The 15,009-nt window shown below is 64.5% G+C and overlaps 1 protein-coding gene and 1 non-coding gene across 2 annotated transcripts; one reads left to right on the top strand and one right to left on the bottom strand.

Annotated features, from left to right (window-relative positions):
• Positions 1–6,729: 6,729 nt before the first annotated feature.
• BMP15 (bone morphogenetic protein 15) lies at positions 6,730–11,667 on the top strand. The gene is made up of 3 exons (XM_075008141.1): positions 6,730–6,748; positions 7,106–7,432; positions 9,249–11,667. The coding sequence occupies exons 1-3, from the start codon at positions 6,730–6,732 to the stop codon at positions 10,091–10,093; spliced, it is 1,191 nt and encodes a 396-aa protein (XP_074864242.1). The 3' UTR covers positions 10,094–11,667.
• A 1,264-nt stretch (positions 11,668–12,931) lies between these two features.
• On the bottom strand, positions 12,932–13,030 carry LOC142020437 (small nucleolar RNA SNORA49). Its single transcript, XR_012647404.1, has one exon. It is a non-coding gene; the product is annotated as a small nucleolar RNA SNORA49 (small nucleolar RNA).
• Positions 13,031–15,009: the final 1,979 nt, after the last annotated feature.

The following is a 15,009-nucleotide window of genomic DNA, read 5'->3' as shown; positions in this document are numbered from 1 at the left end:
ACCCGGGAGCGACGGGCTGCTGCACACACACAGCGGCAGGTGCCCCGCTGGATGCTCCCCGTCTGCAGGGACGGGTGGCCGAGCAGCGGGACGGGGTGAGGACAGAGGCTTGGCTGCTCTGTCCCCTCTGGCGGGAGAAGGAGGCTACACAGCTCCGCACGATGCACTGACTCCTGGGCCAGATGGGCCCTGCCACTGCAGGCCTCCGGGTGTGCGAGCAAGTGCCCCCACATGCCATCCGGGCCTGCTGCACACTGGGCCCGTGGGAGGCTGTGCTGGCTCAGGGCGCTGGCCTACCTCCCTGTCCCATGAGTCTCCCGTCCACCCTGCCTGTCCCCCGATCCTGCCCCCCATTACTGCCGCTCACACAAACTCCCAGCCCAGCGGCACACCTCTGAGCGGCACAGCTGGCACCTTGCTGCAGCCCCTCCAGCTCTGCCAGCCACCGCAGCCTGAGCAGAGCCTCCCTGGGCACTAGCAGGGCAGGGCCTGTGACGCACACAGGAGCCGTGCTGGCACGGTGCGGTGCGGTGGTGCCGGGGGCAGCTGTGGCGGAACAATTCCCTGGAGGGGCGGTGCACAGGCAGCGGCACACAGCCTCTGCACCAGGCCTCGCACCTACAGCAATTGTGAAGCCAGCTCCGGTCTCACCACCACATGTCCATGTCCATGTCCACCGGGGCACAGCAGGAGCCTGGGGCGCTGGGGAGCTCCAGTCACTTCTCAGAGGCCCCGTGTCCTGCCGTGCGAACAGCCCCGCTGGGCACAGGAGGACCGGCTGCGGTCCGTGAAAGAGGCACTTACCCAGCTCCCTCTGGTGAGGGCAGCCCACTTCCCACCCCATGCACAGCCCCTGGAGCCCTGGCGGGCTTAGCTCAGCCACCGAAGCCAACCTCCCCCAGCATGTGGGGCCCGGGCGGGCTCTGATCTCGCCATTCAGGGACAGAGGTGACTTTGGTTCAGGGGTTGGTGCTCCAGGGAACAATCCCGACTTCAATCCCAGGCCCAGGACGCCTTGTGTGAGGTCCTGAACCTCCCACCCTCCGCCACCGCAGCTCTCCGCTGACGGCCTCCTGCTGCTGCGGTTGCGTTGCCCCCGGGCCGGAGGGGGAAGGTTCGCCCTTTGTGCACCGCGCTCTGCAGGCCCAGGCAATGGTGGCCAACCTCAGCGCGCCGTGTTGAAACCTCCAGCTGGTAACGGCTGGGTCTGCAGCTGCACAGAGCGGGAGCGGGGCTGCCCTGCCCCAGGGGCAGGCACAGCGCCGTGCTCCCAGGCTCTGGGAGATGCGTGGAGTCCCACGGCATCTATTCCGGGGCACACGCCTGCCCGCGGTGAGCGTGCCCACAGCGAGGAGCAGCGTGAGTGCCGCAGGGACCAACTGACGGAAACGGCCAACCCAGCCGGGGCAGTCGCAGTGGGAGAAGGGACGGGAGCCGGGGGTCCAGGCACCTCTGCAAGCTGCAGTCAGCCTGTCCAGGAGCAGCCATGCTAAGGCCAGTTGTGACCTGTCCTTCTGGGCGAGCAGCGCCGGCTGGGGCCATCACTGCTGGGCTCCCTGGGACGAGGCCTGCCCTTGCGGCTGCCAGGCAGGGCCGGGCCCGTGTCTTCCAGCTCCGAGATGCATGGGCATCGCCTGCCTGTGTCCCGACCCGATCTCCACCACTCCGGCATCACTAGCTCAGCTGAGGGCTTTGAACTGGACTCCAGCACAACGTCGGCTGTACACATCCAGCATTGCAAACTGCTTCTGCTACCAGCTGACCCCAGCGTCGGCTCAGCCGGCCTGATCCGGGGGACGCTGGGGGGCAGCATTCTCACTGCAGGGCTGCAGGGAAGGCAGGTGTGTTATTCCAGGGCTGTTCAGTGGGACAGGTGTGCTACTACAGGGCTGCTCTCCGGGGCGGGTGTGTTACTACCGGGCTGTTCCGTGGGGTGGGTGTGTTACTGCAGGGCTGTTCTGTGGGGTGGGTGTGTTACTGCAGGGCTGTTCCGTGGCGCTGGTGTGTTACTGCCGGGCTGTTCTGTGAGGCAGGAGTGTTACTGCAGGGCTGTTCCATGGGGAGGGTGTGTTACTGCCGGGCTGTTCCGTGGGGCAGGTGTGTTACTGCAGGGCTGTTCTGTGGGGCGGGAGTGTTACTGCAGGGCTGTTCCATGGGGCGGGTGTGTTACTGCAGGGCTGTTCCATGGGGAGGGTGTGTTACTGCCGGGCTGTTCCGTGGGGCAGGTGTGTTACTGCCGGGCTGTTCTGTGGGGCGGGAGTGTTACTGCAGGGCTGTTCCGTGGTGCGGGTGTGTTACTGCAGGGCTGTTCCATGGGGTCAGTGTGTTACTGCCGGGCTGTTCCGTGGGGCGGGAGTGTTCCTGCAGTGCTGTTCTGTGGGGTGGGTGTGTTACTGCCGGGCTGTTCCATGGGGAGGGAGTGTTACTGCCGGGCTGTTCCGTGGGGCGGGTGTGTTACTGCCGGGCTATTCCGTGGGGTCAGTGTGTTACTGCCAGGCTGTTCCATGGGGCAGGTGTGTTACTGCCGGGCTGTTCCGTGGTGCGGGCGTGTTCCTGCAGCGCTGTTCTGTGGGGCGGGTGTGTTACTGCCGGGCTGTTCCATGGGGTCAGTGTGTTACTGCCGGGCTGTTCCGTGGTGCGGGCGTGTTCCTGCAGCGCTGTTCTGTGGGGCGGGTGTGTTACTGCCGGGCTGTTCCATGGGGTCAGTGTGTTACTGCAGGGCTGTTCCGTGGGGTGGGAGTGTTACTGCCGGGCTATTCCGTGGGGTGGGTGTGTTACTGCCGGGCTGTTCCATGGGGCGGGAATGTTCCTGCAGTGCTGTTCTGTGGGGTGGGTGTGTTACTGCCGGGCTGTTCCATGGGGCGGGAGTGTTCCTGCAGTGCTGTTCTGTGGGGTGGGTGTGTTACTGCCGGGCTGTTCCATGGGGCGGGAGTGTTCCTGCCGGGCTGTTCCGTGGGGCGGGAGTGTTACTGCCGGGCTGTTCCGTGGGGCGGGTGTGTTACTGCAGGGCTGTTCTGTGGGGCGGGTGTGTTACTTCAGGGCTGTTCCGTGGGGTCAGTGTGTTACTGCCGGGCTGTTCTGTGGGGCGGGTGTGTTACTGCCGGGCTGTTCCATGGGGCCAATGTGTTACTGCCGGGCTGTTCCGTGGGGCAGGAGTGTTACTGCCGGGCTGTTCCGTGGGGCGGGCGTGTTACTGCCGGGCTATTCCGTGGGGTCAGTGTGTTACTGCCGGGCTGTTCCGTGGGGCGGGTGTGTTACTGCCGGGCTGTTCCGTGGTGCGGGCGTGTTCCTGCAGCGCTGTTCTGTGGGGCGGGTGTGTTACTGCCGGGCTGTTCCGTGGGGCGGGCGTGTTACTGCCGGGCTGTTCCATGGGGCGGGCGTGTTACTGCCGGGCTGTTCTGTGGGGCGGGTGTGTTACTGCCGGGCTGTTCCGTGGGGCGGGCGTGTTACTGCCGGGCTGTTCCATGGGGCGGGCGTGTTACTGCCGGGCTGTTCCGTGGGGTCGGTGTGTTACTGCTGGGCTGTTCTGTGGGGCGGGTGTGTTACTGCCGGGCTGTTCCGTGGGGCGGGCGTGTTCCTGCAGCGCTGTTCTGTAGGGCGGGCGTGTTACTGCCGGGCTGTTCCGTGGGGTCAGTGTGTTCCTGTAGGGCTGTTCCGTGGGGCAGGAGAGCTTTTGAAGGGCTCTCTGGGAAGTGGGTGGGGGGTTCCCTCTCCCCACAGGCTCTGGGTACCTGGGTGTGCTCCTGGCCCCTCTTGGGGCTGTCAGTGTTTGGCCCAGCACCCTGGTTCCCGGCCCTGGCAGCTTATCTCTGCCTGGCTCCGGCTGCAGCCCAGCCCACGGCTCCACTCGGCTCCGCTCGGCTTCTCCGCCTCCAACCCCTGGGCAGCCGTCACCCGCCAGGGAGCCAGTTCCTGCCACCTGCAGGTCTGCCCGCGCCAGGGCCGCCCCGGGAGCCGCCTTGTCCCACCCCCTCTGTGAAGTTACCCGCCCCCCCCACCGGCCACCCAGGGTCTTGGACTTTCCCCAGGTTCAAAAGGCTCAACAAGGGCAGTTTTATAACAGCTCCAGGAGGTCCTAGCACTGATCAACAACTAGGTGCTGCCCAGTTGAGGTGACAGCCTCCCAGCTCCCTGCCCGGGGGGCGGCTCCCCCGCAAAGACCCCTGCCCCACACACACCCCGTTAACCTCAGCCGCCCGTGCAGGGCCCTCCCCAGGGTCATGAGACCAGCTACTCATTAACCGCCAGGGAGTCCAGCCTCAAGGTACCTGGCTTGGCCTGGCCAGCGAGCGCCAGCCTGTGGCCACATACGGGTAACGCTGCTGGATGGGGAGTGGCTGCAGGCAGGCTGGCCTCCGCCGTGTGCCACCCTGAGCAGCAGGCCAGGAGAGAGGGGCTGGCAGCCCAGGCCAGGCGAGTACCCTGGGGCTGGGAGCTCCCCACAACTTCCCTGCTAATTCATCCTTGGGTGGCCCCCGGAGCCATCCGACCGCAGTCCAGTGTGGCAGGGTGACCGCGGTGAAAGGAGGCCGGAGCAGCCCGGTGTAGGACCCCGTCCGGCACTGCGGGGGGCCGGGTGCTGCCGGACACCACACACCGGTAACCTTCCATGCTGGTTCCCACCTCCGCTTCGACCCTCCACCTCCAGAGGAACCCAAACCTCCACCCAGCACCAGGCATCTGGGGGTGAGAGATGAGGTCCCAGCCCCGGTGAGCCTGAGCCAGCACCCGCAGCCCCCCGGGAGGCACAGCCCCAGCTGCCAGCCACAGAGCTGGGGCAGCGCGTGGTTGGGAGGCTGGTGCAGTGGTCACTCCTGCTGCCAAAGCCCACCACGCCCCGGGCGGCTCAGTGCAAAGGGAGTGCGCCTGCCACCCAGCCTCTACAGCGCAGCCTGCGCCAGAGGCCTTGCGTGCGAAGAGTAGCAAATACTGCAGGAGTTGGGAGGGGGCTGCAGGTCAGGGCTGAGGGGCACCAGCAGTGGGGTGGGGGAGCCTGGGGTAGGCGCAGCAGGGGGGACTGCGGGGCTCATAAGACGCCACCTGTCCGTACTTCGCAGACCCAGTGCTACTTTCTCTGGAAATGTTTGTGAGCCCAGGTTTCTGCAAAGCTCTGAGCCCAAAGGTGTCTTCCTCCTCCTCCAGCCACGTCTCCCCGTTGCTAGCACTGACCTGCGGGCGGGGGTGTGCCGGGCGTGGGGGGAGCACCAGGTTCTCACTGCAGGGCCTGCTGCAGATCCGTGGCACAGCTGCGTTGTGGCTCTGGCCTTGTGCCAGGGGACCAAGCTGCAGGACTGCGGGGCACTGGCAGAGCTGGTGTGGGAGCAGGGCCAGGGGGTGTTTTGCGTCACCCTTTCCCTGTGCACCTCCTCAAGTCTGTAGGAAGGGCCTCTCCCTTCCCTGAGCCTCACACGTCACTCAGTGCAAAGGGGCCAGGCGCTGAAGACCCCTGCCTAGGGCGCTCCCCATCTGTCCAGAGGCCTCCAGTCCCTTGGTGCCACGGCCCCAGCATCTCAGAGCTAGGCCCCCATCCAGAGCCCCCCAGCTGGCTACCTGCACAGGCTGGGACGTGCAGCTCCCCACATCTGTCGGGTGGGCTAGGAGACAGCCACTGGCCACGCAACCCCCTCCAGCATGAGTTGGTTCCGGAGCACAGGGCTCTCGACTCCACGACCTCTCGAGACCCCTTCCAGTTCTAGTGCTGTCGTCGGTGACTCAGGGAGGAACACACTCTGCCTGCTGCTCTGGAGGACTTTATGTTTGTTCTTTCTTCCTTTCCTCTGCTTGGTGGAAGTCTGCGCATGCAGGAGCAGAGCAGCTGGAGCTACACCACAAAGCTCTGGGCAGCTGGTGCTGGCTCCCCTCAGTGTCCCTGTGATGGAGTGGGGTGTGCGCGTGAGTGTGTGTGTGTGAGTGGCAGGCTGAGCAGCTCACACCCTCGGGGGCTGACCCGCTGCTGGCTGGAACCTGTCCAGGAGCCCGGCGGGGTTCGAATGAGAGGCGGCAGTCAGTGCAGGGGAGGCTGGAGAGGAACAAAGTCCGGCCGGGGCAAGCCAGGGGCTCCAGGCCAGGGGTTCCCTCGGGGATCCCCTCCCCCCAGCGTGGGGCAGACAGACCCTCCTGCGTCTGCGCTGCCAAGTGTGCACTGAGCTGCATCTGTCGCCTCGTCAGCCTTCTCCTCCACCTACTGCCAGTCGCTCCTGCCCGCGGCTGGAGGCAGAACCGGAGGACCCCCGAGCCCTGCCACAGTCCCCATCCCACAGGGGTCTACTTCCCACCAGATGCACTTCCACGGCGATTCCTCTCCCCTTCCCCGGGCGCGCAGAGCGGCCCATGCGGCCAGGGCAATGCAGGGGAGTCCGGCTCCCCAACCCTCCCCTGCCAAACAGCTTACACTGACCCCTGCTGGAGAGCCAGGGCCACTGCAGTCCCCTGGAACGGGGTGGCAGACGTTTCCCGGCCCTGCCTCTGGGGCAGGGTGGGGCTGGGACAGGCCTGCAGGGTTAGGTCGCCCCGGCCCTGAGCCTGGCTTGCAGCACCTGTGCCCTGTGCAGCCCGGGATGTGGTTAGCACTTTTTGCCCCTCTCCCACCATCCCAGCCGGGCTGGGCTGGGCTGGGCTGAGCTGGGCTCTGGAGTAAAATGGCACCTGGGCCTTTAAATCCTGATTGGCACTGGGCCTTTAAAAGGGGCGGGAGGCCAGTGCCCTTCTCAGCTGGGTGGAGTGGGCCAGATGCAGGGGCTGGAGCTAGGCTGGGCCCTAAGGGTTTTAACCTCCCCTCTTTGCTGACACCCCCTGCCCAGGCCAGTGGGGGTTTTAACTGCCCTGTGAGGGGCCCCTAGTGCTAGGGCCTGGTGGGCTGGTTTTAGTCCCCAGGGTTGGCCCTGGTGGGAAGCAGGGGAGTTTCTGGATTGCTCCTTGCTAGGCCCGAGGCAGGGGCTGGGAACAGCTGTGCAGAGCAAGGGCCCAGGGCCCTGCTATTGCTAGGGAGAAAGCACAGGCCGGTGGGCTGGGAAATGCTCCCCCCAGTCCTGAGGCTCCCATAGCACCAGCCCTCTAGAGTTCCCTGCCCCCCACATCCCATAGCCACAGCCTGCTGCCCCCTTAGCCATGACCACCCTGTGCTCCCTTGGGTGCTGGTTCCTCCTGGTGACACTGCTGCCGCTAGTGCTGAGTGGGGGGGAGGAGGCGGCGGCAGCTGCCCTGGCTGGGGCACCCTCCTTGCCCCTCATCCAAGAGCTGCTGGAGCAGGGGCCCAGTGGCTGGCCCCAGGGACGGCGGAAGGAGCTGGCCAGCAGGCAGCCACTGTACTACATGCTCAACCTGTACAGGAGCATGGCCAACTGGGCTGGTCGCCCCCGCCGGGGCCGCGAGCTGGGTGCCAACGCTGTGCGGCTGGTCAGGCCCTTTGCTGAGGCCAGGCAGTCTGGGGCAGGTGAGTCGCTGGGGGGCATGAAGCGGATGGCTGGGGGCTGTGGGGGGGAGCTGGGAACCCTGCTACTCAGCCCTGTGGGAGGCTCAGGGCAGGAGGGGTCTGCTGCTCTGCCACACCCAGTGCCAGAGCTCCGCTGCCTTGCTCTGCCCCCTCGCTGGCAGGTGCTCCCCTGGGACGAGAGCCCAGAGCCGCTCCAGCAGGACTGGGTGCTGCCCCAGGCCATGGTGTGCAGGACTGGCCCCATGTGTTGGGTTCTCTAGAGCAGGATCCTGGCTGCAGGCCTCCCCTGCCTCGGGATGCTTTGCTGCAGCGGCCTGGGCGCTGGCCCCTCAGGGTTACTGCAGTGGCCTGCCCCTCTGCAGCCCAGAGCCCTGCATGCGCTCCCTGCCCCATGGCTGGAGCTGGGCAAGCTTCTGCCAGGCAGGGCTAAGGCAGCATCCTGCCTGCCCCCCGCTGGCCTGGAGCTCCTGGGAACTGTGCTGAGCTCAGGGCCAAGGAGGTGAACTCTGGACCTTGCCTTGTCCCTCTGTGCTGCCAACCGCCTGGCAGAGCACACGTGGCAGAGAGGGAGGTTGGACTAGGGGAGCTGATGGAGGTGTGCTCCTCTCCAGGCCTTCAGTGACCTCCCCTGCCCTGCACGGCTTGGGCTGGCTGCAGGAGCACGTGGCCGCAAGGCGTGCGAGAGGCAGCCAGGCACACCCCAACGCTGACTGCCCAGCCAGCTGCCCCAGAGGGGGCCCTGGGCACTGGGGTGGGCCCTGATGGCTGAGGGCCTCGTCCCTGCACGCCAGGCTCGCCTCCTCCTTTCAGTCGCTCCTGGGGACGAGCTGGAGCCTGGCCTGGGCGTGGGAGCATGTCCTGCGGGCTCTGCGGTTGAAGCCACGCAGACATGATGCGGGGTGCTGCCACCCCTGCTCCGTGGCTGGAGAAGGAGCTGCTTTGGCTGCTTGCTCCAGTCCCGAGGCCCTGAGCAGCCGGTGAGCTGCATTGTTTCCAGGCGGGCCATGCTGGGCCCTGCTCGGCAGTGAGCTGGCTCCTGGGCTGCAGCAGGCGCTCCCAGGGAGGCCCACAGGGCAAATGGTTCTCTCCGGGTCACGCAACCACGCCGAGGCGCAGGGGAGAGAAACCAAGGTCTCCTGACCTCGCTCTGCCTCAGTGGCCTCCGGCTCATGCCGTGGCTGGCGTTGACCCCCCCCCCCCCCGCCCCTTGCATGCCAGGCTCAGGTCTGGCTCCAGAGATGCTCCTACCACCCCCCAGGTGTAGGTGGAGCTTCTCCACAGCCCCGCCCCTTGTGCTGGCAGGTCCCTCCCTGCCCCCACCAGGGCCACACTGCCAGACGGCTTTAGCTTCCTGACTGGGGCGTCAGTGCTGTGAGCCCCTCCTGCTTTGCAGAGGGGGGCGGGAATCGGTCATGCACTGGCCTGCCACGGCCGGGCCAGTGCAAGGCAAAGGGCCTCCCAGAAGCCAGGGATGTGGCTGTCTCCCTGTGATGCTTCGGAGCATTCCTCCAAGGGTTTGTCCCACCCTGGAGCCAGGTGGGTGGTAACCAGAACCACAAGCTTCGCATCCCTGGCTTCTGTGGTACCGTAGCCACCTGGGGAGACGGCCTGAAGCCCCGAACGGGGAGAGCCCATGTGATCTAGAGCGAGGGCTGAGCGGTTCTGAGTGCCCCGCGGAGGCCAGCTGGAGGTGCCCCTGGGTGGTGGTCGGCAATTGGGCCATTGGCCCCGAGCCCCTGGCGTGGCTGGCAGGGCAGTTTGAGGCTGGTGTTGTCTTGCTGCCGGGGCCTAACTCCCGTCTCCCCCTCCTGCACAGGGCTCTGGTTCAGACGGACACTCAACTACCACCTGACCATCCAGCCAGAGGCGGAACACCTGGTGAGGGCCACTGTGGTTTACGCCACGACCCTGCGGCTGGCTCACGCCCGGTTCCTGTGTGTGGTTCAGCTGCCTGGGGAGAGGGGGGCCCCGGAGCGCACGCCCCCCCGCAGAAGCCAGCGGCAGGCCCTGGTCTCCTCTGCACCGGACAGCTGGGCACAGCGCGACATCACCGCCCGCTTCCTGCCATGGGCCTGGGCCTCCAAGCAGAGCCAGCTGCTCCGCCTCACTCACCTGTGCGTGCAGCGGGGAGCAGCCAATGGCTCCGAGCCCGCAGCTGGCTGGGGGGAGGCTGCTTCCTCACACGACCCCTTCCTCTTGCTCTACCTCAATGACACGCGGCCCAGGCACGGGAAAGCTGGCTGGAAGGAGCCGCCCGAGGGGCCAGCCCTGAGTCGCAAAGCTCGCCAGGCAGGCAGCCTCCTCCTGGACATCCCCAGCTACGCACGGAGGATCAGCGCGCCGAGGGACGAGTGTGCCCTCCGCTCCTTCCGTGTCAGCTTCAGCCAGCTGGGCTGGGACCACTGGATCATAGCCCCTCACCGCTACAACCCCCGGTACTGCAAGGGCACCTGCCCCCGCGTCCTGCGCTACGGCTACCATGCCCCCAACCACGCCGTTGTGCAGAACTTCATCAACCAGCTGGTGGACCAGAGCGTGCCCCGGCCCTCCTGCGTGCCCTACAAGTACAGCCCCATCAGTGTGCTGATGCTGGAGGCCAGTGGCAGCATCCTCTACAAGGAGTATGAAGACATGATAGCGGACTCCTGCACCTGCCGATAGCGTGGGCACACCTGAGCCATTCGCCCAGCCTGGTTCCTCTTCACCTGGCCTGCCTGCCTCTGCTGCCCAGCTGGCGAAATCCCCACTTGCTCTGGGGGCCCTCGGCATTGGAGAGCCCCTTCCTCACACACCACATCTGGCCTTTTAAGGAAGCTTGGCACCTCTTTGCTGGGCCGTCCTGCTCCGGTGCACACTGGGCTCAGCTGGGAAGTTTTACGAATGGATTTTTACGCAGACATTGTGGAATAACAGTTTTTAAAGGGAGGAGCCAACTGGGGCGCGTACTAAAGGACTCTCACTCTGCATGTGCTCTTCTCGCTGCCAGGGAGCTCCCTGGGACTGGCCAGCGGCACCATCCGTCCAAGGACTCCCCCCACCCGAGCAGGGGGCGAGATGGGCTGGTACCTGGAGAGGATGCTCACTGCCGTGCCAGCCGGGCGTTGTCTGATGCTCTTCCAGCTTCCACTTGGGAGCAGAACTGGGTCCCTCTGCGCTCCTGGCAGCGGGGCTGGTGTGTCGGAGCTGGGCGCAGTTCCGACGCACCATGGGGCGACTGAGAAGATGCAGCTCTGGTGTAGCAGCTGGGCTGTGGCTGCGGCTGCGGGTGAGGTGCCTGGAGCTTGGGCCTCTTCGCTGAAGGTATTGGCCCGTGGGAGCAAAGTGCTGCAGGCCAATGCTGCCCTTGGGGAGTGGAGCTGGCAGCGAATGCACCAATGGGCTCTCATGCTGTCAGGTTCCCTCCCCCTCCCCTAGTGCTGGCTTGTTGGGCTCTGCATGGGCCCTCTGCTTTCAGGGCTTCCATGCACCTCATTCGAGCCAAGGCTAGCACTGTCCTGTGACTCGCGTGTCTGCCCTGATCCCTGCACCGCCTCCAGCCCTGGCATTAGCCCTTCGTTCCGGTAGGCAGTGTGTACACTGCACCTGTCCAAATAAACTCCTTTGCCACCTGCATACGAGCTTGTTGGGCTGTTTGCGCTGGGGTCTGCCCAGTGGGCTCGAGAGACCTGCATGGTGAGCGGGGGTGGTCTGGGAAACCCCTTCTCAGGGTCCCCTCCTGTGGGGCGGGAGGCTGGTTTTAAGGCCCTTCCCTAGGGACTGAAGAGAACACGTGACCTGGAGCGCAGAACTCGAACGTGGGCTTTTCTTTACTTGTAAAGCTGCCATGCAAGGACCGTCTGCCTCCTAGTCCTCCGGCCCAGGCACACCAGCAAGGTCTGGCTCAGCCTCCTGCAGCTGAGCTGGCTGGTAGCTGCCCACCTTTCCTAGACACGCGTGTTTTAGACTCCACTGCAGTTCTGTGGGGACTGCCTGGCCCCCTCACTCCCCCCATCAACTTGGATGAGATTTTAGTCTTTGCTGCAGCCTTTGCCCTTCCCTTGACTTGAGGCATCTCAGAAGCGGAGGCCAGGGCCCTTTCTCCTAGTCTTGTCTACTTCCTGCCGCACCAACCAGAGCCCCCACTGAACCCTGGCTACACTCTGCTTGGCTTTTCCCTTTCTGTGAATGGATAGTGCCTCACACCTGGGGAGTCCCTGGGACAGCCCCATCTCTATTTATTGTATGCTGTATTTAAGTGTTGCCATGTAAATAAATTGGTTTCTTTTGCTAAAGACCATCGTAGCCTATTCTTGGGTGGGAGGGACCTGTCCTCCTTCAGTGGCAGGTCCCTCAGGCCGGGGCAGAGGTTGAGCCCCAGCTGGGGCTGACTGGGCGTTGCTTGTGAAGTGATCTCGACCCTCTAAATGGCCCTAATCGTGCTGTGCCTCTCCCATGAGCTGGGCCAGGCCCCAGCCTAGTTTTCCCCTGCCACCATATTCCAGGCCTGGGGGTTGCCTCCCTGGTGTTGGCCTGCTGGGCTTCATGTTCGGGGCAGTGGTGGGGGTGGCACTTCCCCTCTCTGGAGCCACCACCCTGCGGCTTGGCAGGCCTGTGCTTGGGCGCAGATCCCTGCGACAGTCCCTGCGCTCGCTGGCCAGGGCTGAACCCAGGCATGGGGTGGCATCTTGGGGCTGGAGCTCCGAAGCGCTCGGGGAATCAGGGCACCTACCCACAGCCCAGCTGGGGGTCTCCTCGGGGCCAGGGGAGGGCAGCTGGTGGGCCTTCTCCCAACAGGGCTGTGCGGAGGGACTCCCGTTCCCTCCTGTGCCCACTGTGGGCTCCAGAGCGCAGGGCTGGCAGGGACTTCTTGCTCCAGGCTCTGAGGCTCCACTGGTGGAGCAGGGGGACCCTGGCTGGGCAGTCCTGGGTTTGCACAGACACTCTGCATCTTCTGCTGTAATATGGGGGGGCCCCCCCTCCGGGCACAGCTAAGGGAACTGATGTGGGGCGTATTGCTTAAAACGGGACTACCTGCAGCCCAGGCTGGGATTTTCTTCTCACTAAGGCAAGTCAAGCCAACAACAAACACCTCTGCCAGACCCGTGGGCCGGCCAGAAGCCACACAAGCAAACCCACAGCTTCTCCAGCTGCTGCTAAAGCCCAGATCAGCAGCTCCCTTTTACTGAGGGGAGAGGTTACTAAAACCTGTTCCAACTCTACACAGATCTTTCCAGACTCAAAGGGCCCAGCCCAATATACACGTGGGGCATACCCAAAACAGCAGGCCAGGCCTGTCCCTTAGAGCCTAAAAGCTAAAGCTGCATTAACTAACGAAGAAGAAAGAACAGGCTGAAAGAAAAATCATGAAAGCAGTCTGCTGCATGTGTCGGGGAGAGCTACTGATGCAAGATACAGCGACGTTACGGGCTGAGGCTTTAGCGTTGCTGAAAGCACACCCCTGGAGGGGCAGGGGCCCAGTTCCCAGGCTCAGGTCATGTAAGCTGGAGACAAAGGGTGATCACTGTCAGGGCTATCTTCTAGCCCCCTCATGGAAGGAAAAAGTCCTTTCTTCTGCCCCAGGCAATGCAGGGTCACCGGACCCGGTGGTGGCTGTGGGACTTTGCTGTTGGCTGCAGCCCAGGTGACAAGGCCCCAGTTCCTGAGCTGTGTATTCGACATCTGGGCCTTTGTCTAGTCCATCGGCCTGGCTGGGAGGGGACCCCACCTCCCGTTGTGAGTCTCGGCACTAACGCATCGCTAGGTCAGGTACGCAGCCAACAGCTGTAACTCCGCACACAAACACGGCACAGACAGCCAAGCAGCACAAGCCGATTCAGGGCATTGCTGGCGTCCATTAGACACCTCACCTGGCACGAGATCTGGTGCCAATTACGTTCACTGGTTTTCCTATTTAATTTATCAATCTAGTGACACCACCCCACGGCCGAGGTGGTGACCTGCTGCTTAGAACGAGAGGGCAGCCCAGGTGACAGGCGCTGGGGTGAGAACGCTGGGGCTGGAATCCTGCCCCAGAATGAGTCCACCAGGGACCAGAGCCCAGCCCATGCTGTGACTCTCTGGAGCTGGCTGTTGGGGACCTGGCCTTGCACAGACCTGCCAGGGCAGCTGCTGACTAAAGCCACCGCTCTGGGAATAGGGCTGAGTCTACCACGCAGTGTCAAGAGGCCCTCTGGTCAGGGCTCCTGCCACTGGCTCACTGCCTGAACTTGTAGGGCCCCCGCCCTCTGCTTCAGTTTCCCCTTCTGTATCATCTTGTGTGAGGTGCACAGGGCGCTTTGGAGTGCAACCTGACAGGCTGGACAGGGCTGCCTGAGAATCCTGGGCCAGGTTCTCCGGGGAAACTTCGCATGCCAGGAAGGCTGTTAGCAACGTGTGGGCAGAGCGTTGCGGCTGGCTGCCGGTTGCTCTGTCAGTTTTGTTCAGCGCCCGGCTCTGCACAGACACCTGAGAAGAGACAGTCCCTGCCCCTGGAGGCGTGCAGCCAAGGGCGGGAGGGAAACGTGCGGCACAGAGAGGGGCAGGCCCGGCTCTTCAGAGCTGCTGAAGCTGTAGCGTCCCTGGGTCTGGTGGCAGGATTTCCCCGTGGTCTCTGGCTCCCAGGGAGGGCCCAGGCCATTGGGCTGGAGCAGCAGCTGCCTGGGGGTGCCAAGGTGCATGAAAGGGCGGCGTTGCTGCAGCCAGCTGGATCTGGGGCAGCCAAATGATTGGTCTGCGACTCGGACGATTTGGTGGGAGCCTGGTCAGTTTGACCTGCTCCTGTCTGGCTAGCAAGCCATGAAGGGTCCAAAGGCATCGATAGGTAGGGGGCGGGGAGGGGGGGAAATGGGGCTGACTCATATTGCTAGTTGGGGGGGTGGTCGGCTGGGGAAGTCGGGGAGGGTGCAGTCTGCAGAGGGTGCTGGTTTCAGGGGCACAGAGATCCTGTGGTTGCTGGCCAGGTATGCCAGGGAGCTGCTCCCCAGCCAGGGCTGCCTCATCCATAGGGAGAGGGTAGGGCAATGGAAGGGGCCTTCCCAGTACAGCATGAGTGGGGCCACGTGGCTGCTTGGGGCAGCACGGCCTCCCCCTGCCTGCCACCCAGGCTGTGTCCATTGCCGGCTTGTCGTGCGTAGCCTGGCTTGGTGGGGTTCGTCCAGCTGCTTGCAGCCCGATCCCTCCCGTCTCCGGCATGGCCTCGGGGAAGAGCCGGTGGAAAGCAGATTCAGGGTTTAGCCTCCATGATCTCTGGGGTAAGTGAACCTGTCCTGAGGGCTGGGGCGGGCAGTGGCTGGGAACGGCCTGGCAATGATTAAACCTGGAGGATTGACTCATCCCGTGGGGAGATGGTGCAACACGTTCGGTGGCGCCCAGGACAGCCAGCCGGCTTGGCTAGGCCTTTCCAAACGCCAGCGTGGGAAAGAGGGGCTGGATCTCTGCCCACCCCACGCTGGTCCCCCCCGCACAGGACACGCTGCGTTCTGTGGCACTGGCAGGGTGCGCCCTGCACAGCTCTGGCCCCGCATGCACTCCAGCATCACCCCCAGCAGCACGGAGCCCCTAGCTTGCTCGCCGCTGCCTGCGTTGCATAACCCTCCCAG

This window comes from Carettochelys insculpta, chromosome 13 (genome assembly GCF_033958435.1).
Source record: "Carettochelys insculpta isolate YL-2023 chromosome 13, ASM3395843v1, whole genome shotgun sequence".
In the NCBI taxonomy this organism is placed as follows: Eukaryota; Metazoa; Chordata; order Testudines; family Carettochelyidae; genus Carettochelys; species Carettochelys insculpta.
The sequence above is the reverse complement of the archived record's forward strand: the minus strand, read 5'-3'. Positions and strand labels throughout refer to the sequence as shown.

Excerpts from the sequence above, each read along its gene's own strand:
- BMP15 (XM_075008141.1), top strand. Across the intron at positions 7,433-9,248 it reads GGCCAGGCAGTCTGGGGCAG|GGCTCTGGTTCAGACGGACA; the intron begins GTGAGTCGCTGG and ends CCTCCTGCACAG.